At 37.6% G+C, this 26311-nt stretch overlaps 1 protein-coding gene across 4 annotated transcripts in view; it reads right to left on the bottom strand.

Annotated features, from left to right (window-relative positions):
* Nucleotides 1–26000, bottom strand: part of NTM (neurotrimin) — a 1347813-nt gene extending 1321813 nt beyond the window's left edge. For 3 of the 4 annotated variants that reach the window (XM_056825118.1, XM_056825121.1, XM_056825123.1), the window contains exon 1: nt 25574–25998. In XM_056825118.1, the coding sequence (XP_056681096.1) occupies nt 25574–25655 (82 nt within the window). In that variant the 5' untranslated portion in view covers nt 25656–25998. Of the gene's footprint in view, nt 1–25573 lie in introns of all 4 variants that reach the window. The other variant, XM_056825120.1, reaches the window with a different exon arrangement.
* Between the last annotated feature and the right edge of the window lie 311 nt (nt 26001–26311).

Below are 26311 nucleotides of genomic sequence, written 5' to 3'. Positions count from 1 at the left end.
GCCAATTTCATCTTGGTAACATCTCTCCAATATGCACCCTTCTCTCCTCTGATAGTACCACCACTCTAGTGCTGGCCCTCCTCACCTTATATTTGAATGACTGAAATATCCTGCTAGTGGGTGTGCCTACTTCAAGTCTCTCCCCACTCCAATCCATTCTCCACTCAGCCACAAATGTGATTTTCCCAAAATATCTCCTCTTTGCCTCCAGGAGAAAATAGAAAATGCTCTGTCTGGCATTCAAAGCCCTTCAAAACTCACTGCCTCCTACTTTATCAGTCTTTTTATACCTTATTTCCTGACACATATTATTTGATTCAGTGACACTAGACTCCTGATTATTCCACAAAGAAGACACTCCCTTTATCAGCTCTGACATTTTCTCTGACTGTGAAACATACCTGGAATGCTCTTCCTCCATTGGTAACTCCTTACCTCTCTGAACAATGGTAAAATCCCACCTTCAACAGGAAACTTTCCCCAACTCCTCTTAATTCTAGTGCCTTCCCTTTTTAAATTATTTACTATTCATTATGACTGCCTTTTTTCTTCCTCTATGTGTCCTTACAAAGAATGTGAATTCCTATAATAAAATAAAAGTCCCTTTAAGGCAAACACTATCTCTTTTTTCCTTTTATATTCCCAGCACCTAGAATAGGGTCTTGCTCATAAAAAGTACTGTGAAATGAATTCGATTGAATATAACTCATCTTACTGTTACACAAATATTTATTAAGAAAATACTGTTTAGGGAGTGGAGCCAAGGTGGTAGAGTAATCCTCAACAGCAATGTGCCACCATGAGAAGTCTTTCCAACCAATGATTAAAATATCACTATAAAATGAATATAGGGGTGAACAAACCAACAAGGAGAAGGAGTGAAACAACTTTCAAGAAAATAAAAACCCAAAAGGTAGGTAATGAACTTCGGGATCATTTGGATGAGAAGATAGCAGACACAACAAGAGGCTGTAGCAAGGAGGGAAGAGCAAGTCAAGAGCCAGAAACACATAGCCCCCAACATCTGTTGTCCAAGGTTCCAGACTCTGAGACCCTGCCTGAGGAAATAGAGGTATAAGCCAACCCACAGCCCTTGAAATTTCAAATCTGTGGGAAAGGGTGGAGTGTCAGTCCAGGGAATTCTAGTCTGGGCTTGAGAAAAGGACTTAATTCATACTTTGGGGTGGATGATAGTACTAAGTACTAAGTAGTATTTTCTTTTTTTTGCTTAAAGCTCAGGGCAGAGCTCCAACATAGAAAATCCAGGGTCTGCCTGATCGGATCAAGTACACAGTGAGACCAAAAACTTGGGACTAAGCCCAAGTCTGGAATTTAATCAGTTCCTGACTTGATCAAGAACAGAGTGAGATCAAAAGGCTTACACCTAAGCCTGAGGGAAGTATTCAAGCTATTAATATCTCAAGGGGCAATTGAATCAGCAAGGGGAGAGACCTCTCAGAGCTCTCAGCCTTGAGACCATCACATTATTTCCACAAGTCTATCTATAATTAGATAGGAAAAATGAGCAGACAACAACAACAACAAAAACCTAACTCTAAAGAATTTTTTGCAGACAATTAGCAAGGTACAGACACAGAAGGGGAAAATGAAAGCAAAGGAAACACACCCAAAGTCCAAAAGAAAAATATAAATTGTACACAGATTCTGGAAGAACTCAAAAAGGACTTCAAAAACAAATTAAGAGAGGCAGAGGAAAAGTGGGAAAGATAAATGAAAGTGATTTAAGGAGAAAGGAAACTGATGCAAGAAGAAATGGGCCAATTGAAAAAGGATTAGGAAAAGCTGACAGAGGAAAAGCAGGCCTTAACAATCAGAATTGATCATCTAGAAACTAATGATTTCATGAGAAATCAAGAAATAATAAAACAGAATCAAAGTAATGAAAAAATAGAGGAAAACATGAAATGTCTTATTAAAAAAAACTGACCTAGAAAATAGATCTAGAAGAGACAATTTGAAAATTACTGGACTACATGAAAGCCATTATCAAGAAAAGCTTTGGATGTCATATTATAAGAAATTATCCAAGATAACTGCCCAGAGATCCTTGAACAAGAAAATAACATTGAAATTGAAAGAATTCACAGATCACCTCCAGAAAGAAATTCCTCAAATGACAACTTCCAGGAATATAATAGCTAAATTCAAGAGCCATCAAGTCAAGAAAAAATACTCCAGGCATCTAGAAAGAAACCATACAAATACCTGGGAGCTACAAGCAGTATCACATAGGAACTAGTGGCTTCTACATTAAAGGATCTAAAGGCATGGATTATGATATTCAGGAAGGCAAATGATTTAGGTTTACAACACAGTCACCTATCCAGCAAAACTAAGTATATGATTTCAGTGGGGATGGACTATCAATAAGATAGAAGAATTTCAAGCATTCCTGAGGAATAAGCCAGATTTAAACAAATAAAAATTTCAAATCAAAATATGAGACTCAAGAAAAGCCCAAAAAGGTAAATAAGAAAGAGAAAATATAAGGAACTCATTAAAGTAAAAATGTTCATATATCTACAGGGAAAGAGGATTTCTGTTATTCTCAAAAATTACTCTTAGAAGCAGAGAAGATAAAAGGAATTTACTCAGAAAGAAGATAGAGAAGTAAGGTAATGATGATGATGATGTGATGTAAATGTGATTATATGGAACAATATATATGCATGTATGTATGTATGATATGTATCTATATAAATGATATGTAAAATATCAATCAAGGGATGAGAAAGTTTGCACTGAGAGAAAAGGGAAGAGCAAGACAGAATGGGATAAATTATATATAACAAAAAGAGGTGTGAAAAATTATTGTAGAGAGGGAAGGATAACAGTGGTAACAGGTAATGCTTAAACTTTACTTTCATTGTAAAGGGCTCAAAGAGAGAAAAACAAGTATACTCATGGGGGTATAGAATTCCATCTTACCTCACAGAGAAGTAGAAGGGGAATAAGACAAGGGAAGAGGGAGGTAACTGGAGGAAGGGGAAAGTGGGGAGGTCACAAAAAGCAAGACACTGGTGAGAAAAAAAAACAGAGAAAGGGAATAGAGCAGGATTTAAAATGGATAATATGATGGAGGGCAATATACAGTTAGCAATCATAATGCTGAATTTGAATGGGATGAACACACCCATTAAACAGAAGCAGATAGCAGAGTGGATTAAAAACCGGATTCCTACTATGTGTTGTTTACAAGAAACACATTTGAGACAGGGTGACACACTCAGATTCAATGTAAAAGGCTGGAGCAGAATTTATTATGTGTTATCTAAAGTAAAAAAAAAAACAACAAACAAACCAGGAGCAGCAATAATGAAACAAGACAAAGCTATAGTAGAAATTGATATGATTAAAAGAGAGGATTAAGGAAATTATATTATGCTAAAGGAGAACTATAAATAATGAAGTAATATCATTACTAAACATTTATGCCCCAAATGGCATAGCATCTAGATTTCTAAAGGAAAAATTAAAGGAAATAGATATCATGACCATATTAGGACAGGATCTCAACCTTCCCTTTTAAGAACTAGATAAATTGAAACAACAAATAAATGAGAAAGAAGTAAGAGAAGTGAAGGAAATGCTAGAAAATAGAATTAATAGATATCTGGAGAAAACTGAATAGGAATAAAAAGGAATATACCTTCTTCTCAGCAGTATATCGTACATATACAAAGATCAACCAAGTACTAGGGCATAGAAACATTGCTAATAAATGCAAAAAAGCAGAAATAATAAATATAACTTTCTCAGATCATAATGCAATGAAAATTATACCTAACAAGGGTCCATGGAAAGGCAAATTTAAAATTAATTTGAAACTAAATAATCTAATTCTTCAAAAGTGATAAGTCAAAAAAGAAATCAAAGAAACAATTATGGACTTCATTAAAGAGAATGATAATGAATAGATGTGATACCAAAACCTATGGGATACAGCCAAAGCAGTACTCAGGGAAAATTTTATATCTCTGAGTGCCTATGGCAAGAAAATTGAGAGGGAAGAGATCAATGAATTGGGTTTTCAACTTAAAAAAAATTTAAAAATAACAATTAAAAAATTCCAGACAAAAACTAAATTCTAAATTCTAAAAATTAAAGGAAAACTATTGAACTAATAAATAAGATCAGGAGCTGGTACTTTGAAAAAACAAATTAAATAGATAAAGTGCTGATTAATCTAATAAAAAAGAAAGAAGATAATCAAATTAATACTATGAAAGATAAAAAGAGTGATCTTATCTCTAATGAAGAGGAAATTAAGGTAAATATTAAGAACTATTTTGCCCAATTATATGGCAATAAATATGACAATCTAGGTGAAATTGTTGAATATGTACAAAAATATAAGTTGCCTAGATTAAGAAAAGAGGAAATAGAATATTTAAATAATCCCATCTCAGAATAAGAAATTGAACTTGAAACATCAAGGAACTTCCTAACATAAAACCCCCAGGGCCAGATGGATTTACAAGTGAATTCTATCAAACATTTAAAGAAAAACTAATCTCAGTATTATACAAATTATTTTACAAAATTAGCAAAGAAGGAATCTTACCTAATTCTTTTTATGTCACAAATATGGTATTGATTTCAAAAACAGGCAGACCAAAAATTGAGAAAGAAAACTATAGACTGATCTCCTTAATGAATATAGATGCAAAAATCTTAAATAAAATACTAGCAAAAACACAATAGGAAGTTATCATTAGGATTATCCACTATGACCAGGTGGGATTTATACCAAGAATGGAAGGATTGTTTAATATTAGGAAAATAATCCATGTAATTGACTATATCAAATATCAAACCAAAAGATACCACATGACTATGTCAATAGATGCAGAAAAAGCCTTTGACAAAATACAATACCCATTCCTATTAAAAACACTAGAAAGCATAGGAATAGAAGGACCATTCCTCAAAATGATAAACAGTATATATTTTAAACCATCAGCAAGTATTATCTGCAGTAGGGACAAGTTAGAAGCCTTCCCAATAAGATCAAGAATGAAGCAAGGATGCTTATTATCACCTCTGTAATTTAATATTGTACTAGAAATGCTAGCAGTAACAATTAGAGAAGAAAAAGAAATTGAAGGGAATCAAAGTAGGTGATGAGGAAACTAAATTACCACTTTTTTGCAGATGAAATGATGATATACAAATCCTAGACAATTAACTAAAAGACTAGGGGAAATAATTAACAACTTCAGAAAAGTTGCAGGGTAAAAAGTAAACCCACATAAATCATCAGCATTTCTATATATTTCCAACAAAATTCTTCAGCAGGAGTTAGAAAGAGAAACTTCAATTAAAATTACTCAACAATATAAAATATTTAGGAATTTATCTAACAAGAAAAACACAAGAAATATATGAACACAACTACAAGACACTTTTTACACAATTAAAACTAGATCTAAATAACTGGAAAAACATTAACTGTTCATGGGTAGGATGAGCTAACCTAAAAAACAAATGCCAATCTTCTCCAAATTAATCAACTTATTCAGTGCCATACCTATCAAACCACTGAAAAACTTTTTTTACAGAATTAGAAAAAACTATAACAAAGTTCATCTGGAAGAACAAAAGATCAAGAATCAAGAATATCAAAGGAGATAATAAAGAAAAAAGTGAAGGATGTGGACCTAGCAAGTACCAGATCTTAAACTGTACTATAAAACAGTCATCATCAAAACAATATGGTACTAGCTCAGAGACAGAAGGGTGGATCAATGGGTAAATGACCTCAGAAAGCTAATTTTTGATAAACCTAAATAATCCCGTTTTGGGGTCAAGAATTAACTATTTGACAAAAACTGCTGGGAAAATTGGAAAACAGTATGGGCAAAATTAGATTTAGATAAACATCTTACAACTTACAACAAGATAAATTAAAAATAGGTAAATGACTTAAATATAAAGAAGGAAACTATAATTAAATTATATCAACATAAAATAATATACCTGTCAGATCTGTGGAAAAGGAAGAAATTGAAGACCAAACATGAGATGGAGAACATTAAAAATATAAAATGAATGACTTTTATTGTATCAAATTACAAACAAAACCAATGCAACCAAAACTGAAAGGAAAGCAATAAATTGAGAGAACATTTTTATAACAAAACTCTCAGACATAGGTTTAATTTCCCCAATATATAAAGAACTAAGTCAGTTGTACAAAAAATCAAGCCATTTCCCCAATTGATAAATGAGTAAGGTACATGAATGGTCAGTTTTCAGATAAAGAAATCAAAACTATCAATAAGCATATGAAAAAGTGTTCTAAATCTCTCATAAATAGAGAAACACAAATCAAAACAACTGAGAGGTGCCACCTCACACCTAGCAGACTGGCCAATATGGCAGCAAAGGAAAGTGATACATTTTAGAGGGTTTGTGGCAAAATCAGGACACTAATGCATTACTGGTAGAGTTGTGAATTAATATAGCCATTCTGGAGGGCAATTTGGAATTATGCACAAAGGACTTTAAAAAATGCCTGCCCTTTGATCCAGTCCTACACCTGTTGGGTTTGAACCCAAAAGATATAATAAGGAAAAATATTTGTACAAAAATATTTATAACTGCACTTTTTGTAGTGGCAAAAAAATTGGAAAATGTTGGAGTATCCATTGATTGGGGAATGGCAGAAGAAATTGTTGTTTCAGATGGTGATGAAATACTATTGTGCTGAAAGAAATGATGAACTCAAGGAATTCCATGTGAAGTGGAAAGACCTCCAGGAATTGATGCAGAGTGAAACAAGCAGAACCAAGAGAACATTATACACAGAGGCTGATACATTATGGCACAATAGAATGTAATGGACTTCTCTACTAGCAGCAATGCAATGACTCAGGACAATCCAGAATAATTTATGAAAAATAAAACTATTCACATCCAGAGAAAGAACTGTGGGAGCAGAAACAAAGAAGAAAAACATATGCTCGATCACATAGTTCAATGAAGGTATTATTGGGGTTTTGATGTTAAAAGATCACTGAGTTGTAAATATGAATAACATGGAAATAGTTTTTTAACAATGATACATGTATATAACTCAGTGGAATTGCTTGTCAGGTCCATGAGCAAGGAGCAAGGGTTGGGGGGAATCATGAATCATGTAATCATGCAAAAATATTCTAAATAAAAAAATAAAATAAAGTACCAGGTCTGGACTTCGGAGGACCTGGCCTTAGACACTTCCTAGCTATGTGACCCTGGGCAAGTTATGTAACCTCATTTGCTTAGCCCCTACCCCATCTTAGAGTATTACTAAGACAGAAGATAAGGGATTTTTTTTAAAAAAGGGATCATCATAAGGCAATACAAAAAACTAAATCTGGTTTAATTTTTCATGAGATGAAAGCAAAGCAGGACATGATTTTACAAAATGTAGTTTAATGAATAAGATAGGCAAACACTGGTTTTCGGTCAGGATGATTTCATAGGACAGTTTCTAGGTTTATGTGATATTTACTATGATTTTGTCAAAGTCTAGAACACTCACTTTGTAACCAAAGGTCATAAAAAGGGATTTTTTTTAGGAATCAGAGAGAATTCAAGTGGTGTCAAAGTATTATTCATTAAATATTGTGCAATTAAAAAATTCTGTGTGCTGGGGATGGTGATAATTATAGTACTATATCTATCCTAAGGGAATCTAAAGTCTTTTTGGGGAGATAGGACAGCTCTATAAAAAAAATGGAAAAGAATTACTGGCCATGTATTTTAAGTAATAAATGGACAATATAAACAGTACATTCTATAAAAGTCCAGAGGAAACCACTACTGTCTGGGGTCCTTTGAAGGGTTCATAGTCTGCTTCTCCACCTATATCCACCAGACAAATATAAAGAGTAGAAGGGATCACAGAGGAAGTAGGAATCATGGTGGACCTTGAAGAAGTAGGACAGTGGTGCTGATCAGATCAAAGGAAATTATTTTGGGGAGAGGCTTTGTAGGCAGTGGAAATATTCTGAGAAAGGGTTAAGGCACTGTTATAGACACTGCACATTCAAAATAGACCAAATTTTGCTGGAATGGAGGGTGCATATCATGGAGTAATGAAATATCAAGTTGAAGAGCTGGAGACCAGATGAGGAATTGTCTCAGATGATAGGCTAAAAAAGTTGACTTCAGTTTATTGCAAGAGAACTATTAACAGTTGTTGAATGGGGGCTGACATGATTAGATCACTTAATTAGGGTTGTTCTAGATGGATTGAAGAAGAGGGGGGCTGGCGACATGGAGATCAGTTATGATACCTTTTTAACACTCTCATGAGAAGAAATAGAAGAGTAGATTGGTTTTGGAGAGGAATGGAAAAGAATTTGGCAAATGTAAGAGACATTCTATTCAAGATACATTTTAAGAATCTAATACTATGCAAAGTACTCAGGATACAAAGTTAAAAATTCTGTCATCAAGGAACTTATTTTTTTTTTAGCACTGAGTATAGATATAGCATATAGTAAGATGGGTAAATACAATGTAAAAGCAATAAGAAAGCATTAACAAATGAAGGAAAGAGAGTGTCAAGAAACCTATCTTACAGGGAATGGCCCTTGAAATGAACCTTGTAGGAAAATAAGTCTACTGAAAAGTATAGATAGGAATGTATATTCCGGTCTAGGAGGGAATTTTTACATATATATGAAGTGATCAAATGACAGGTACAAGGAACACCTATTAACTCAGTTTGGCTACAATAAAGAATTTATGGAAGAGAATAATGTGAGATGAGGCTATCAGGATATATGGAAGGCAGGTTATAGATTCTCAAATGCCAGGCTTTTTGGTAGAGGGATGATATGGTCAGATCTGTGCTCTGAGGAATGCCACTTTTATCATAAGTCCAAAAAAAAAGTTATCATGCTAGAAGGGACCTTTGAGGTTTTCTAATTTAACCTTCTAACTGAGGAAACTGGGGCTGAGTACCATTAAATAACATGTACAAGATCACAAAAGTAGTAAGCAGAAGAACCAGAATTCAAACTAAGGCTATAACTTGACCCCAAACCCAAATTCTTTTGACTATATCACACTGCCTCTATACTTGGAAATGGTAGTATTTTTAATGAGTGTGAATTTCTTCCTTAAAAAAAGATCTACCATTTTAGCAATATTCTTCTCAGGATGCTATATGGCTGAACATGGTCCCCCATATTCTCTAAAGAATTTGCTATGCCTGGGCAACAGAGAAAGATGCATTGTGAATGTGTGGTCTGAAACATAGAGAGTGTCACAAAACCTCAAAACTATTGTAAAACTTTTGGAATACAACACAAAATTAATGAAAAAATACAAAAAAGTAGCATAAATATCTCTTTTTGTCAGATGATTCCTTCTCTGCTATAGGAAGGAGAGGGAGGGAGTTGCCTGGTAATTTTAATGTAAACAAATGAATAAATTTAATGTAAAAAAGATGTCACTAAGACATATTTTATTGGAAAATAAGATGAACCAGTCATCAATTAAGAATCTACCATATCATAGATTTAAAATTTCAAGATATCTAGAGAAAGACTCCCCCAGACCTTTAATTTTACTCCACTTTTCCATTAAGGATTTATGGGAAGAGTTGTGAACAAAAGCACCAAACAACGAGAAGTTATTGATGAACTGTGATTTGTACTGTTGGAGGGGGATCAACTGTGATTTGTACTGTTGGAGGGGGTACACACATTAAATTGATGGCCAATATATGAAAGTATTGCAAAGTATAATGATTTGAAAGTGGAGCTGGAGACAGAAAGACTAATTTGGAAGCTTTAAACTATCAATCAGATCAGAGAGTATGGGGGCCTAGACTACAGTGTTTAATATAATCAGGGGTGTGCTGGAGCCAGCTCTGTCTCTAGAGCTGATCTTTCGGTTTTTGCTGTGAACATTTGCACTTTGAAAATTGCCAAACACTCCAAATCAAGGCTTTATATATTGTTTTGTTGAGACTTAAGAAAGTAATGGAGAAAATGTTAACAAAGCAGACTAAATTTGAATTTCATGTATATACACACATATGTTTCCTCCCTCCCACTCCCCCCAGAGAGCTGGTTGTTAAACATTTACCAGAATAACCCAGACTATAGAATAGAAAGAAGGGGATAGATGGGACAGATTTTGTGTATGTAGAAATCACAGGACTTAGCAGTTGATTAGTTGTGTGGATTGTGGGAGTGAGGACCAGGAAAGAGTTAAGAATAATTCAAAGGTAACCTAACAACTTTTTAACTACATAATTAATGGTAGCACCTTAAACGGCAATGGGGGGATTTGAGAGCATAACTAGCACTGCTACAACACTTTAAAGATTGTAAACATATATAATCCCATTTGAGCCTGATGACAGACTTCAATACTAAAGATTACAGGTATTATTATCCCCTTTTACAGATGAGAAAACTGAGGCATATAGAGGTTAAGTGATTTGGCTATGGTTACATTCTAGTAAGTATCAGAGGTAGGATTTAAACCCAGTATTTTTGACTCTCTCCCTACTATTTTAGGCTGGAAGAAAGATGGTCAGTTTTCTTTCAGATATATACAGCTTGTTATGACAATAAGATATTCCCTTGTTCTATCTAATAAAAGGCTGGCAGTGTAATACTGTCATGCAAGAGAGGTTAAATTTACAAATATGGATTTGGGAATCCTTTCCAAAGAAGGAATACACAGAATAAATGACTGACTAAAAGTAAGAGATGAGGGAAAGAAGAGTCATCAATAGCTCCAAAGTTCACTCCAGCTAATTTAATTTTAAAATGCACCAAGAAGAATAATGTCCAGGATGAATAAGGTGATAATCTGATTATACTCTTCTCTGGTCTGAAGCCACCAAGATTATTATGTGTGGTTATGGACAACACATTTTATAAAGGACATTCATATAAGTCATCCAGAGTTCCAGAGAAGGGCAACGAGGATAGTGAAGGGCCTTGACAGCTGACTATATGAAGACTGGATGAAAGAATTGAGGATATTCATCTTGGATAAGGGAAGACTTAAGAGGAATATCATAGCTGTCTAAGTTTTTGAAGGGCAATTATTTGTAAGCAGGTTCAGAACTATCCTCTTTAAACTAAAGAGTAATTGGGTAAAAGTTGTAAGTAAACATATTTAGGCTGAAAGTAAGGAGAATTTTCTTAACAGTCAAAGGTATCTCACATGGTAGAGTGATACTTTGGGAGGGACTAGGTTATTTCTGGAGATCTGCAAGCTAAAACTCGATGGCAAAATGCTGGGAATCTATTAATCAATCAATCAATCAATCAATATTTATTAAATACCTATTCCATTCTGGCATCATCCTAGGCTATAGAAATATGAAGACAAAAATGAAACAATCCCTGCACTCAAGGAGCTTATAGTCTGCTGGGGGAGATAACAGGTACCCCAAAATTATATGTGTATATCTGTATAGTACATATATAATATACATGAGTGTGTGTATATTTGTACATATATACAGAAACATGCATATATCTATACATATATACACATGTGGATAGTAATATACTTTTGATACTGTATGTTTGTACATAAATCTGTGTAAACATATATATATATATGTGTTTTATATATACATATACAAACAAAAATAAATTCAGTCATTTGTAAGGGAAGGCTCTAGCAGCTGGGTGTACCAGGTTTTATATAGGATGTGATATTTGAGCTGAGCATGGAGTGTAAATGAGCAAGGGGATAAGTATTCAGGTATCATTTGGGCATGAAGAATCTGATATCCTTCCATACCTGAGATTTTTTTATTCTCTGATGTAGATAAAAGTGATGATCTATCCTTTCAAGAAATCAACTATGATGATCATGATAACTCATCCCTATAATCCTAGTTACTGAGTAGGCTGAGGCTAACAGATCTCTTGAATTTTGGAGTTCTGAAGTTCTGGACTAAGTTAAGTGGGGGTAAGTTGATTTGAGACTCTCTTTAAGTTGGGGGTCACCCTAGTGAACATCTCAGAATAGACAACTATTAGGTTGTTTAAGAAGAGGTGAACTTGCTCCGGTTGGAAATAGAGCAGGTCAAAGCTCCCTGACCATTAATAATGGGAGCAGGTCTCTGAACTTCAATATGCATGTCAAGGGGAAACAGTCTTTAAAAAATTAAAATATCCATTAGAGAAATATAGAAAACCTTGGTATGTTTAGCTGGAAGGGAGAGGTCACTTCAGCCTCCCTTTTCTTATTGTAAAATGAAGAAGTATGATATCCTGTAAGGTCCCCTTCAACTCTATGATCCCATAACTAGTTAGCATGCCAAAAGTTCTTTGATCAGAATTAACCAAATAACAACTTTCCCAAGTAAAGACACTCCAACCTTCCAAAGAATTAGGGAACTATAAGGTCTTTTGTGTTTCTGAGTTAGGTGTTCATTCCTGAATTTCAGAGATGAAGCAATTAGTCTAGTAGAAAGCTTTGTTGAAGAAAGGAAAAGAAGGGACTGGCATAACAAGCAGATGAGAGAGACTAGATTCTTGTTTGCTCAAGGATAAAAGAAATCCCTTCCAGGGACATTCTCTCTTCTTAGGTTCAGCTCTTCCTGAACACATTGCACCCTTTTGACTTCCATAGTCATCCACAAAGAACATGCAACTTCATTTGTGGCCAGAATTGCCATGCTTAAAGTTGCACCAGTTAATGCCTATTTTAAAAAAATAATCTCCCCACAATAGTCACAAATACTATATTCTCTTCAGGCTCTGTGCAGCAATCATGGATTCAGCAGCCTGAACTCTTTTGGAAGGCAGGGTTGTTTAATTGGAGTAACAAGTGACTAACTATGGTATATGTCTACACAACAGCTCCACTCTCCATGTGCTTTTTGGATCTGCTGACTCTATCAAAAAAACAAACAAGTTTTTGCTCCTGCATGCACTGCAGGAACTGAACCAGCTCCAGGAGAGGCGAGCCAGCATCACTCCTGCAGAGCACATTAGCGACAAAATTGCCATAGAAGTTCTGAGTGTGGAATCTTTATTGCCCAAGAGGTTAAAAGAAGTGGAAGCAATGCTGCTCAATAACCAGCCCCTGGGAAGTTGGGGTGGTAGGGAAATAAGCAATTTGGGAACTTGTAAATTGAACTCCTCCAAAGCTGTGTGATACGACTCTGAACACACTTCCACTATACCTCCTCCACACAGATTCTCTTCTTTCATTCAAACTCCTAAACTCCTATTTTCTCCAGGAAATGCTTAGATTGATCAGATATGAACTAAATATTCCTCTGGCTGAAATCAAGACTTCTATGAGTACAAGACTTCGGTCATGTTCTTAGCCCCAGTTATCCTTAATGTGAAGAGGAAGAAGATTAAATAAAATATGGGAAAATGAGCTAAGGGGAAAAAAGATAGGAGAAATGAGTTAAGAAAGTAAAGGAAGAAAAAACTAAAAGTAAGTAAAAAGGAAGGAAATAGACATAGCATATGAAGAAATCATCCTCTCTGAATTATACTTTATTTGGCACAAGTAACATTGATCCTTAACTTCTACTTTCATGTGCTTATGTCCATCTATAATTTTTACACATGTGTCTACCTTCTTATTATCATTCTTTAACTGCAAAGTAGCTGCAGGCTGGGATTGCAATGAGAAGAGATAGCTTTCCTTTTTCTTTCAGTTTTTATTGTCATGCAAAACAGATGTCCATATTGGTCATTGTTGTAAGAGCAAAGTCATACATAACCAAAACCCCAAAATAAAACCAAAAATACATTATTATGACAGAGGACTCCAGTTCTTTCTCTGGAGGTGGGTAGCATTCCCTTTCATGAGTCTTTCAGAATTATCCCCAATCATTGCATTTTGCTGAGAGTAGCCAAGTTTTCACAGATAACCATTGTCCAATATTGCTGTTATTGTGCACAATGTTCTCCCAGATCTGCTTATTTCGCTCTGCATCAGTTTCTGCAGATCTTTCCAGCTTTTTCTGAAATCATTTTGCTTATCATTTCTTACAGCACAATAGTGATCCATTACCAATATGTGCCACAATTTATTCAGTCATTCCTCTGTTGATGGACATCCACTCAATTTCTAATTCTTTCCCTCCACAAAAAGAGCAGCTATTAATATTTTTGTTCAAGTGGGTCCTTCCCCCTTTTTATTATCTCTTTGGGATACAGAAGCAAAAATACCTTTCAAGGAGTAAGAAGAGACTGGATTTGACCCTAAAAGCCTGAGTTCTGAGATTTAGTTCTGCCACTTGATAACTGAAGTCTCAACCAAGTCATCTAACTTCAACCTTAGTTTATTTGTAATAATAAAGTACATTTATGCAGAACTTAACCTAAATCATTTCTTTTGAATCTCATAATAGCCCTGTAAAGTAGAATGGATAGCACAAATATAGATATACACACATTGCATATACATGAATGTTTACACATATTTGTGGGTATATATATTTATGTATGTATGTCTGTATATAAATACTGAGGTTGAGAGTTAAATAATTTGCCTATGTTCAAATAGCTAATAAATGACAAAGATAAGATTTTAACCTAGATCTTTCTGACTCAGATGATAAACCTTCACAGAGTGGTAATGAAGATATAATAAAGAATATATTTTAAATTACTTTTGAAAGAATAAAATACATATTAAGGATCATCATCATTATTGTCATGATTATACTAAATATCACAAAGTAATATTTAACATACACTTTTCTTCTTTTTAAAAAGAAGTGTTCCTATTAGCAAAGTGGAGTTGAATCCTCAGGAAGTTAAAATCCTCCAGAAGTAAAAATACTGTGGCACCAGAAAACAATCCTGAGAATACATTTCACTTCAGAAGAGAGGTTGAAAAGTAAAGAGGAATTCTGTTCATCTTCAATTGAAGGCATAGAGTTAGGTGCCAAGGCATTGTGCTAAGTGTTGGGGATACAAAAAAAAAAAAAAAGCAAAGACAGTCCCTGATATCAAGGACCTTATATTCTAATGAGAGAGGCAACATGTAAACAACTTTGTACATAAAATACATATTATATATATACATATGTAAATATGTCCATATATACACACATATGATAAATGGAAGGCAATTTTTAGAGGAAAGATACCTGTTTGGAGTAGGGGATATGGGAATAGACCATTGAGATAAGAAAGCTACTTATCCATATGAAAAGAAAGGTGGTATAATTTGATTTTGGGGTACTTACAATTAAACAAGGAGCCAATGGCATAGAAAGATTAGGAAAAGATACACATCAGTCATTGTACATGAAGCCTCAAATGTACCCAATCATTTCCATGAATCACTCACATGACTGCAGAAATCTAGGACCCTAGTGAAGACTACAGATGTGTAACTAGAGGTGGGTAGTATAAATTGGGAAACTTCCTCCACTGGAAGAAGAACTGACTTTCAATAAAGCTGATAGTTTTGAAAAAAAAATCTTAAATAATGAAATTTGCCCAGACCCACATACCTCTCTCCAACCTCTTGGTATACATGTCTGATCTGGACTGGATACATATTGGAATACTCTCTCTCTCAGTCTAAAGCTGTAACTGTCTTCCTTGCTTTTCATTGACCCCTTCATGCTGTATGTTCTCATTAGTAGGCGGCCCATGCAGGAGATGGTAAGACAAAGGAAAGGGGTGGCAGTGATGCTAAGAATCAAATAATGTCTAGAGTAAGAAACGTCAGTGGGAGAAGGGGTCATGAGACCAATTAATTTACAACAGTTTTCACCATCGGCCATACCAACTGTAAGCACATCAAACATCCATGAGATCCTTCTTGGCAGGAGAGAATGAAGAGTGGCAAAGGCATCACCTCTGATTTATTATTAACAAAGAGCTAAGGTGTGTGGTTTTTAAAAGCAAGGACATCAGGCCTGTGGTTTTCTTGCTGCCCTACCAGCAAACCCACAAGAGAAAGGATGTTGACACTAAGGGCTCTTCCCTATTCCCCATGTTCTTGGTGATTTTGAGTACGTTCATGAGGGTGGCAACTGAAGGAACATATAGTCAGCAGCAATGGAATGTGAAGGCTAGGCATCCAGGATTGTATTAGATTTCAGAGCTGGGATATTTACAGGTAGGAAATCTGATTATATCAGAGCACGAATTTTAGGAAATGGAGGGAAAGGGTTAAGTAGAAACAGAAGGGCAAGATTTTAACTATAGATTTGAAGCAAAAAACAGACAATTCTCTTAGCTACTCCAAAGGACAACACACTTAACGGAGCTTTAAAAAAGTAAATTTGGTAACCTAAAATGTCCTTAGTAACAGAGCTAAGGAATGTGTTTTCCAATATTTGATTTTTTAGCTTGACAGTCTACCTTGAAATACCACCATTTTCACCAGTGGAAATGCAGATCTTCTTTGGTCTGTCTCACAGCATACAAATGGCTTACAGGATACTTCTAGCCAGGTGTCTTCCTACTCTCAAATAAACAGAAGGTTTGACTTTTTATTTTACCTTAAGTGAGAGGGATTTTGTGATCTTCAGAAATGGATGAGAAAAAGAAGCCCAGGGAAAGAAGGAAGGAAGGAAAGAAGGAAGGAGGGAGAGAGAAAGGAAGGAGGGAGGGAGGGAGAAATGAGGGAGAGAGGGTGAAGAAAGAAAGGAAGAAGAGAGGGAGGGAGGGATGGAAGTATGGAGAAGAAAAGGAGGAGGGACAGAGGAAGAAAGGGAGGGAGGGAGTTTAGAAGGAGGGAGAGAGGGGAAGGAGGGAGAGAAGAAAGCAGGGAGGGAAAGAAGGAAAGAAGGAGGAATAGAAGGAGGGAGGGAGGGAGGAGGAAGGGAGAGAGGAATAAAGGAAGGAAGGAAGGAAGGAAGGAAGGAAGGAAGGAAGGAAGGAAGGAAGGAAGGAAGGAAGGAAGGAAGGAAGGAGGGAGGGAGGGAGGGAGGGAGGGATGAAGGAAGGAAGGAGGGAAGGAGGGAAGGAAGGAAGGAGGGAAGGAAGGAAGGAAGGAAGGAAGGAAGGAAGGAAGGAAGGAAGGAAGGAAGGAAGGAAGGAAGGAAGGAAGGAAGGAAGGAAGGAAAGAGGGAAGGAAGGAAGGAAGGAAGGAAGGAAGGAAGGAAGGAAGGAAGGAAGGAAGGAAGGAAGGAAGGAAGGAAGGAAGGAAGGAAGGAAGGAAGGAAAGAAGGAAGGAAGGAAGGAAGGAAGAAAACAGGGATGGAAGGAAGGAAGGAAGGAAGGAAGGAAGGAAGGAAAGAAGGAAGGAGGGAGGGAGAGAAGGAAGGAAGGAAGGAAGGAAGGAAGGAAGGAAGGAAGGAAAGAAGGAAGGAAGGAAGGAAGGAAGGAAGGAAGGAAAAAAGAGGGATGGAAGGAAGGAAGGAAGGAAGGAAGGAAGGAAAAAAAGAGGGATGGAAGGAAGGAAGGAAGGAAGGAAGGAAGGAAGGAAGGAAGGAAGGAAGGAAGGAGGGAAGGAGGGAAGGAGGGAAGGAAGGAAGGAAGGAAGGAAGGAAGGAAGGAAGGAAGGAAGGAAGGAAGGAAGGGAGGGAGGGAGGGAGGAAGGGAGGGAGGGAGGGAGGGAGGGATGTGTGAAGGGGAAATATGTAAGAGATGAGGAGAGTTGGGAAAATAAAGAAGAGTGGGGAAAAGATAAATCAGGTAAAAAATGAAAATGGAGATAGAGAATTGCAAAGTTGTAAACACAGAGTAGTTGAATAATCAAAAATCCTCCTTGATATTAGGTATTTTTACTGAGGGATTGAGTGTTCTATAAACCTTTGGGATATGTTTCTCTCCTCTTTGGCCATGCACTCTGAGGAACCTTATGAACTATGCAGACTTCCCCACCCCCACCCCCCCACTCTTAGGAAAGCCAGCATGGAACTGAACCAGCCCTTCCAGCCTGACCTAGATCTGTCAACTGATCAATTATTTTTCCCATAGAGAAGAAGAAAGAGAAGGAGAGAGAAAAAAGAAAGAAAGAGGAGTGGGAGAGAACACATGCATTTTTTCAATTTAGGCAGTAATAAGCAAAGTAAGCTTAGTTTGGAGCTTTGAATCTACCATGCAATACCTTTCACAGGATTCTAAGCTATATTCATAAGTAAAGCAAATGAGAGGCTTTATTTTTGACCTTGTGCTATCCTAACTCAATGTCTTTCCTCCTATAAAATTTACCTCCTTCCAAATTTACCCCAGATCCTCCTCTCTCTTCAACTATTAGGAGACTGCATTGCAATTCATGCAGATATCTTCCTAGATAGGTGGCCTTGTTAATACATTGCTCTGTATTCCTCTTTGACCCATCCTCAGTCAGTACTCCTTCCTCAACTCTCTATCTGTCTCTCAAAATGTTTAAGATATGTAGGTAGAGGAAAGACTGATAAGATGGAAGTAGTCCCAGGAGTTGTGGGGATAAAAAGGAGGGAAAGAAAGGGAGGGCAGGGAGAACAACACCTGTATTCCATCTGTTACCTTTTTTTGCATGTTTTGATTTTTTTAATGTTTAATTTGTTTTATTGAATTTCAAATGACTGTCGACATAAAGTAAACACGTAACAAGCCAGTAGAGCAGAAAGGAAGTAAACAGCATAAATACCACCACTCTCAGCATGGAGTTCCACTTAGCACCACATGTTCAGAGCATTACATGCATTAATGAATCCTGGAAACACCCAGGGGAGTCGCTTCGAGGCCTAGCGGGCAGGTGGAGAGACAGAAACTCACATAGAAGAGGCCTCTTTCCCAATGGAAAAATTTACAGGACCTCAGGTTTAGAAGACAGGCTCAAATCTCAAATCTGGTCTTAATTCCCATGAAGATACTTTCTCTATATTTCTAAAAACTCATAGAGTCTCCATCACTAATGTCAGAAATAAATGATTTCATCTAAGTCCTAATCATTAAGCCTAGTGCTATGGAAAGACAACCTTAATTTGATCTTATTCTCAAAAGTTCTTTTAAACCTAAGTCATATCTACATATCAGTTGGGTCCTTCCTCTATTTTCTGTTTCCTCTTCTATCCTTAGAAGTGTTTGTTTCACAAGGCTGAGGTACCACCTCACACATAGCAGACTGGTCAATATGTCAGCCAAGAAAAGTAATAAATGTTGTGTGGATGTCGCAAAATTGGGACACTTATACACTGCTGGTGGAGTTGTGAATTGGTCCAACCATTCAGAAGAGTAATTAGGAACTATACCCAAAGGGCTTTAAAAGACTGCCTGCCCTTTGATCCAGCCCTTCCATTGCTGGGTTTGTACCCCAAAGAGATAATAGGGGAAAATACTTGTACAAAAACATTCATAGTTGCTCTCTTTGTGGTGGCAAAAATTTGGAAAATGAGGGGATGCCCTTCAACTAGGGAATGGCTGAACAAATTGTGGTCTATGATGGTGATGGAATATGATTGTGCTGAAAAGAATAATGAACTGGAGGAAATCCCTGTGAAATGGAAAGACCTTCAGGAATTGATGCAGTGAAAGGAGCAGAACCAGGAGAATACTGTACATAGAGACAGATATATTGTGGCACAATCAAATGTAATAGACTTTTCTACAATTAGCAATGCAATGACCCAGGACAATACAAAGGAACATATGAGAAAGAATGCTATCCACATCCAGAGAAAGAATTGTGGGAGAAGAAATGTAGAAGAAAAACATATTATCGATCATGTGGTTAGATGGGGATATGTTTAGGGTTTGGGTGTTAAAAGATCACTCTATTACAAATATGAATAATATGGAAATAGGTTTTGAACAATGATACATGTATAACCCAGTGGAACTGCTTGTCAGCTCCGGGAGGGGGGGAGGGAAGAAGGGAGGGAAAGATCATGAATCATGTAACCATGGAAAAATATTGTAAATAAAGGAAGAGGTTGTTTCAATACTACATGACTGGTACAAGATTCAGAAAGGGTCCTGCTCCTCAACAGAGTACCTTGATCCATACCTTATGCCAATATGTTCAGGAGATAAGGTTGGCACCAGGGAGAATGAGCATGCAATGAGTTTCTGGCCTTAGTCAGGCCACCAGCACTGAAAGAATGCTCACTGACCCTCATCTCGGCAAAGAATTTATGCCATCAGGAATGTAACTAGCAGGACTGCCAAGCAACCTATAGCAAAAATGGAGGTATGAGAAGCAAATGTCTCTCCATCTGCCTCTCATCTCATAAAGATTAGTATAAATCAAAATTGGGCAAGCTTTAAAATGGAGAGCTCCAGGGATCTAAAATAGTTTTGCTTTACCCTAATTTTTGAGATGATTCTGTAATTCACATAGAGAACTTTCTAGAAAATTGATTAGGAAAAAGGCACAGAGAACATTTAATGAATATCAGCAGCCAAACAAAAGAAAGCTGCCTTACTGATGCTGAAGATATCCAAATGATCTTGTTTAAAAATGACATAATAACTTTATGAATCCTCTGAATACTACAAAGCCTTTTCGAAGTAGTTTCAATTGATCTAACCATCTGAACTTTAAAAACTAAGTGGATGAAAAAGAATATTGACCTAACTACTATGACAAACAGCTATAGTAGGAAACTATAAAGTTAGAAATTCATCTATTTTTCATATCTCTCTCTCCCCTCCCACTCTTTCTCTCTCCTCCTTCCCCTCTCATACATACATGTGTTTATATATATATATATGTATGTATGTCTAAAACACATGCATATACAATGTATGTATATGTAGGCATACAAATACACCTATACATGTATTTAGACAAACTCAGCAGGCAGATAGTGAAATGGATATAACTACAGGATATGATTATCATATTAATGGGATAATGGATATAGAGACAGAAGATAACAGAGATCATCAGGTCTGAACCACTGATTTTACAATCAATAAAAATGAAACCCAGAAAAGGTATTACATCAAAATAAGTAGCAGGCCAGGAATTTGAACTCAGCTTCTGTTTTCTTTCTACCACATTGTGTTACACTATCTAGAAAAAGGGTTCTTAAAATATTTTGTAGAATGGACTCCTTTGGCAGTTTAAAAATAATGGTTTTAATGCATAAAATTAAATGCATAGGATCCCAAAGAAAGCCGATTATATTTAAATATGGTTATCAAAATAGTACATAATATAAATTCATGTACCCCAGGTTAAGAAATTCTCATCTTCCATTTTCCTGCTTAGTGCTGCAAAAACTTCCATTTAACACTGATATCCTACTAGAAATGCTACATAGATTTAAACCCTAAATCCCCATGACCTCAGACAAATCACCCAAAGAAAGATGTAGGTAAGTATGTTATCAAATGAAATTTACATACAAGGAATGACATTGCAGGATAAGGAAGTAAGCTGGTTATATGTTAAGAATGAGAAGTAAAGAAGTAAAAAGTAACTTAGTAGTACTCCTGCTTAAAGATCAAGAGGAAGGAAGGACTCTAATACGGTTAGCAGATTCTCATTGGAGGGTAGATTGGGAAATATGAACAAGAACCTTGTGGGAAGAGACGGGGTGGAAGGATTCCATTATATATCAACTGAGGGAGTATTCACACTGACAAAATCATGGGAGAGATGCCTTAGGGAAATGCTGATGTATATCTTTAAAACAAAGTAGCATAACTATGGTCAGCTGGCAAATAACAGAAACCAACAGGGCAATCTAGTCAGCATCAATCAGGAACCAAGGACAAATGAGGAATGAGTCTTTCTGATTCCTTCTTTTTTTAATCTAAAACTTTTCAAACCTAAAAGACATAATTCATTTCAGTTCTAGATTCTTCAAATAGAAGTTGGAAAGTCTAAAAGTCATATTGTATTCATTTACAGTGAAGAAAGAACCTTTGAAAATCCTCCATCACATTTGTCCACAAAGGTAGAAGTTTATATTGTCATCTTTGGCTGTATAGGACAAGGGCATAACTAAAAGCTTCTCAGGAAGGCATGGAGAGATGCCCAGACCCCACTATCTATACTTCACCCTAAGTGACAACTTCAGCCAAGGTTTCTCTGGCCCTGTTGCCAGACAAACAGTATATAGTCCAGTACCTTCTCTTGGACTCAGGGTTGGGAATGTGGCCATTCTTCACAAAGAAGACAGTAAGAGTCAGCCTGATTGTCTCTTTCAAAGAAATGTTAAGTTATATCTACCCCTGATGCCCACAGATTCCAGAGGTGAGATCCAACTCAGGTTACTACTTTCACTCAAAATGTTTACTTCAAGGGACAGGAGTTTGGCACATTTTCTAGCCTGACTTTTGCCTCTTACCCTGGGAGTGGAGAAAAGGAGCATATGTGCCCAGCTCAGCGTCCTGTTGGCTTTCTGCTGTACTTTTGCCTCAGCTGGGCAGACCAATAGAAGAGGCACCCATCAAGATCACAGAAAGCCAAGAAGAGGAAAGGAGATTCTGGTCAAGCCCATCAAAAGGTATTGAAAGGAACAGATAATCCTTCAAAAAAGAAATAACCCAGGTTTCTAGAAAGAGAAAAGCAGCGCCACCAACCCGTCACTTCCTTCAAATTCAAGTGGGTGCTAGAGGTAGGAGGTGTGCTGAAAGGGACAGCTCCTGATCCTTAGAAAGAGAGGGAGCTTGTTAATCAACCTCTGGTGCATCTTAGGGCAAGAGCCCCAGGGAGCTAATCACCCCTCCCCTTTCTTTCCTTCTCTAATCAGTGCTGATTCCTTTGGAAATTTGCTCCTTCCTACATTACCCCTCTCTCCTAGACTGGATCGGGGTTCAGGCAGTGGGGAGGGGCAGTTGAGGGAGGACTCATAACCTGCCACTGGCACCAGGCACCTTTTCAAAAAGCAGAAAACATAGGAAGTAACAGCTCTGGAAGGAGCCAGCTTAAAACAAAACCCAAGGAAAGGGGAAAAATGTCTTAGAATGTGCACTGCATTCTAACTAGCCCCACTGGGTCAATGCAATGGGAGTGGATTATTGCAGGCAAGACCTGGACTGCCTAGTAATGGTGTAACTTTGATAAGAGATAGCTGGCAGACTCTGAATTCTTTCCCGTGGAAGAGAAAACAGACATCACCTTTGCAGCTTCAGACTGAAGTTAGGTTTGGGGGTTGACGTGTCTTAAAATCAGACGGCCTCAAGTTCTCTTTGGAAACATCTGACCCTGGCTGGAACTGATTGAGGTGGATAGCAAAAGGGCTTGTATTCCTTAGGAAGTGCAGGAATAGATAGATTGGTTTGAGGAGGAGAGAGGTCACAGACCTCCTCCAACCCCTCCATTCTCACCAATATGACTATCAAACCTAGCCTTATGCTTTTTCTCTCTTATCCCCATCAGTGTGGAAGCAATACCACATGAAGCAGCCAAAGGAGCTTTCACACGAGAAAATTTTGCACCAGCACTTTCTACTCATCTATTCAAGGAAGATTCAAAGTACGAGCAAATATTATGCTTCCCTGCATTTATTTCTGATAAAAAAATCACGTATGCTAATTTATATGTAAATTCAGTATGGCCCCCAGGCTTCTGGCATGCTGCCAGTGGGGCTCTCAGCTTCAGGAAGTTTGGCCATTTTCTCTATTTTGATATTAAGGCATAGAAGAAGGAGTAGCTTTAAACAAGTATAATTTGGGAGCTGGTAGGTTCCCAGTCCCCACAGCCCACCCTCCTCACCTCTGTTGCTTCTTTCACCTACTCCTCAGTTCTGTTGTCAGCACAGAGTGATCTCTGTTCTTGGATGCAACATCTTCCAGATTTGATTTCACCAGTATCATCCCTAAAACAGTAATCTTTGATCATATTGGGGGGGGGGAGGGTTCTGAGTCCCAAAGATATGCCCTTACATATGCATCCTGGTGTGCATTATATGAGGAAGAATATCTATATAAATTCAAGTCGTCACCTTCAGCCTCATATAAATTTTAAAGGGATGGACAGTAAAGAGATCCCTAAACCTGACCTCCTGAATGGAGTGTAATGGGCTAAGCTGGAGGCACCTTTGCCAAGTTCAATGAGTACTAACCTCCTTACCAACTGACTCAGCCTTTCCTTCCTCCCAGAGGCCTCTCCCCTCCCCCTCCCAATTTTGATTCTTTAACTCTACTAAAGTGGTTTCCAAACAACTCTTTCTAAGTGTCTCTGCTTGCTTGGTTTGGATCCCAATAGCAATCACTGCAGCTCTCCCCAAAGGAAGGTCTTTAACCCAAAGAAAGGGCTGCATTATGACTTCATTAGCACCAGTGCACTTAAGGGAGGATCACAGGGATTATAAAAAAATTGACAAGTATCAAAATAGACAGATAGTGGCTACATGATTTCCTCTATTTGTCCCCTCAGAGGCGCCCATCTTTTATAATCAAAGGGCTGCTTCTGGAACCAGAGACCTGGGTTTGAATCTTGACTTTGCCTTGCTGACTATACTACCTGTGTGACCTTGGGTAAGACACTTAACCTCTTTGAGACTCAGTTACAACATCTGTGAAATGAGGGGATTGGATTAGTTGACCTCTTGGGTTCCTTCCAACTCTAGAACTATGATGCTATGTTCTTAACTTTCTTGATCCAAGTACATATTTTCGAAGCCAGCTCTTCTTGAAGAACTCCGCAGGACCACCTAACAAAGTTTCTTTCCTGAACCCCTAAGAGTTTGAATGCCTTTAATTAGAAAAAAAGATAATATAAATCCTACAGAGTGAGCAGCCCAAAAGGGGAGGAGGGGGCAAGCTCATGAAAAATGTGGGAGCAGCGTGGTGTGGGGACAGAATGAGAATAAATAGCAGCCAGAATAGATTCAAGGTTGAAGCTGATTCCGAATTTGCCCTGCACACTGCATGGAGCCGAAGAGAACATCAAAGAGCATATTCTGAGAGAAACCGGCAGTCTAGATTGCAGCCCCCATGGCTCTGCTTCTCAGCAGATAAATAAACAGAGAATTAGCATTCCGTACCTAATGCCTGTCGCCCTTTAACTTTGAAAATCTTGCCCTGATTGAACAGCCCAGTTTCCTCCCGTGTTTTCTTGCTCCTCACCTTCTCCAATAGCCCCCAGCTCTAAAACCAACAACCCCTCCAAACTAATATCACTGCTCACTGCTGCTGCAAATTGATTCATCCCCTTGATGATGGGCTGCTGACCAAAACCTAACACAAGGCATGGTGATCCTGCCTACATTGGACCTGCATTTTCTCCGTTTTCCTCTCTGAGCAGCCATTCAAGTTTGCCAGCTGATATTTAAAGTTTCTCCTTCCCATTTCTTCTCAATAATGCATGCAAAAGCCACCTAGCATCCTTTGATTTTATGTTTTTGACTCGGTCCTTGCATTTGCGGGGTGCTGTGGTGTGCTGTGGTGTGGTGTGATGTATGTGTTGTGAACGATATAGCCACATAGCCCAGTGCACACCCCACACCAAACACTGGCAGCACACACATTATTTCCTAAATACATATACATGCCCCTTCCTATAGCAATCCAGGACTGAATCAATATCCTTACTGAACCTAGTAGAGAGAATTAAGCCCCAGCCATGCCGTTTAAAGGCTCTCCCCTCTCCACCTGCAAACCCGCGCAACAGAGACAGACTTGGGGAGTCTGCGAATAATAGAAAAACACATTGCACGAATCCTGCGTCTACTGTAGGCAAATCAATAGTAACCTCTTACCTTGAAAGAGAAACAGAGCGGCCAGCCCAGTGAAGATTGCCCAAGAGATAGAATTGTGCATTTTTGCCTGGATGGTTTTCATGTTGGTTTCCCTCCCTCTTTTTTTTTTCTTTTTTGTCAGGTTCGGTTTTTTCTTCCTTTCTTTCCTGACAGATTGCGTTGCTCTCACGCTCGTAGAAGGAGATTTAAATCCAGTGTTTTGCTGAAGGACACAAGAAAAGCCGAGGGAGTGAGAGAGTGTGACTTCTCAGTAATTATCTCTACTCATACTCTGGCACTGAAACACATTGTACAATCTGGACCCAGACAGCCCTCCTACACGCTGCAATCATTGGTTCTAATCCAAGGATTGACAGAGCTACAACACGCGCACGCACACACACACACACACATACACACACTCTCACTCACTCACACACACTGAGGAATCATTTACTGGGCAAATCAGGCTAGCTGATTAAAGAGACAGGAGCCTGGAGAGACGAAAAGATAAATGCCAACCTACCCCTTCTATATTACTTTCATTTTTTACTCTGTCATTTCTGTGCCCCAAGCATCAAATGATCCCCTTCCCTCTGGCACCCCCTGGCCTCCTGACTTCAGATTCCTACTAACCTGGGGTGCAGGGGTGGGTGCAGGTGGAGAGAGCTGTACTCTCTCCTGAAATGCTAAAAGGAAATTTTAAAGGGGATATTTTCATGCTGCGTGAAACTTAAAAAGAGGAAACCAATTTCATTC

The sequence above is a fragment of the Monodelphis domestica genome, chromosome 4, assembly GCF_027887165.1.
Source record: "Monodelphis domestica isolate mMonDom1 chromosome 4, mMonDom1.pri, whole genome shotgun sequence".
NCBI classification, from domain to species: Eukaryota; Metazoa; Chordata; class Mammalia; order Didelphimorphia; family Didelphidae; genus Monodelphis; species Monodelphis domestica.
This window is presented reverse-complemented; position numbering and strand designations above follow the sequence as displayed.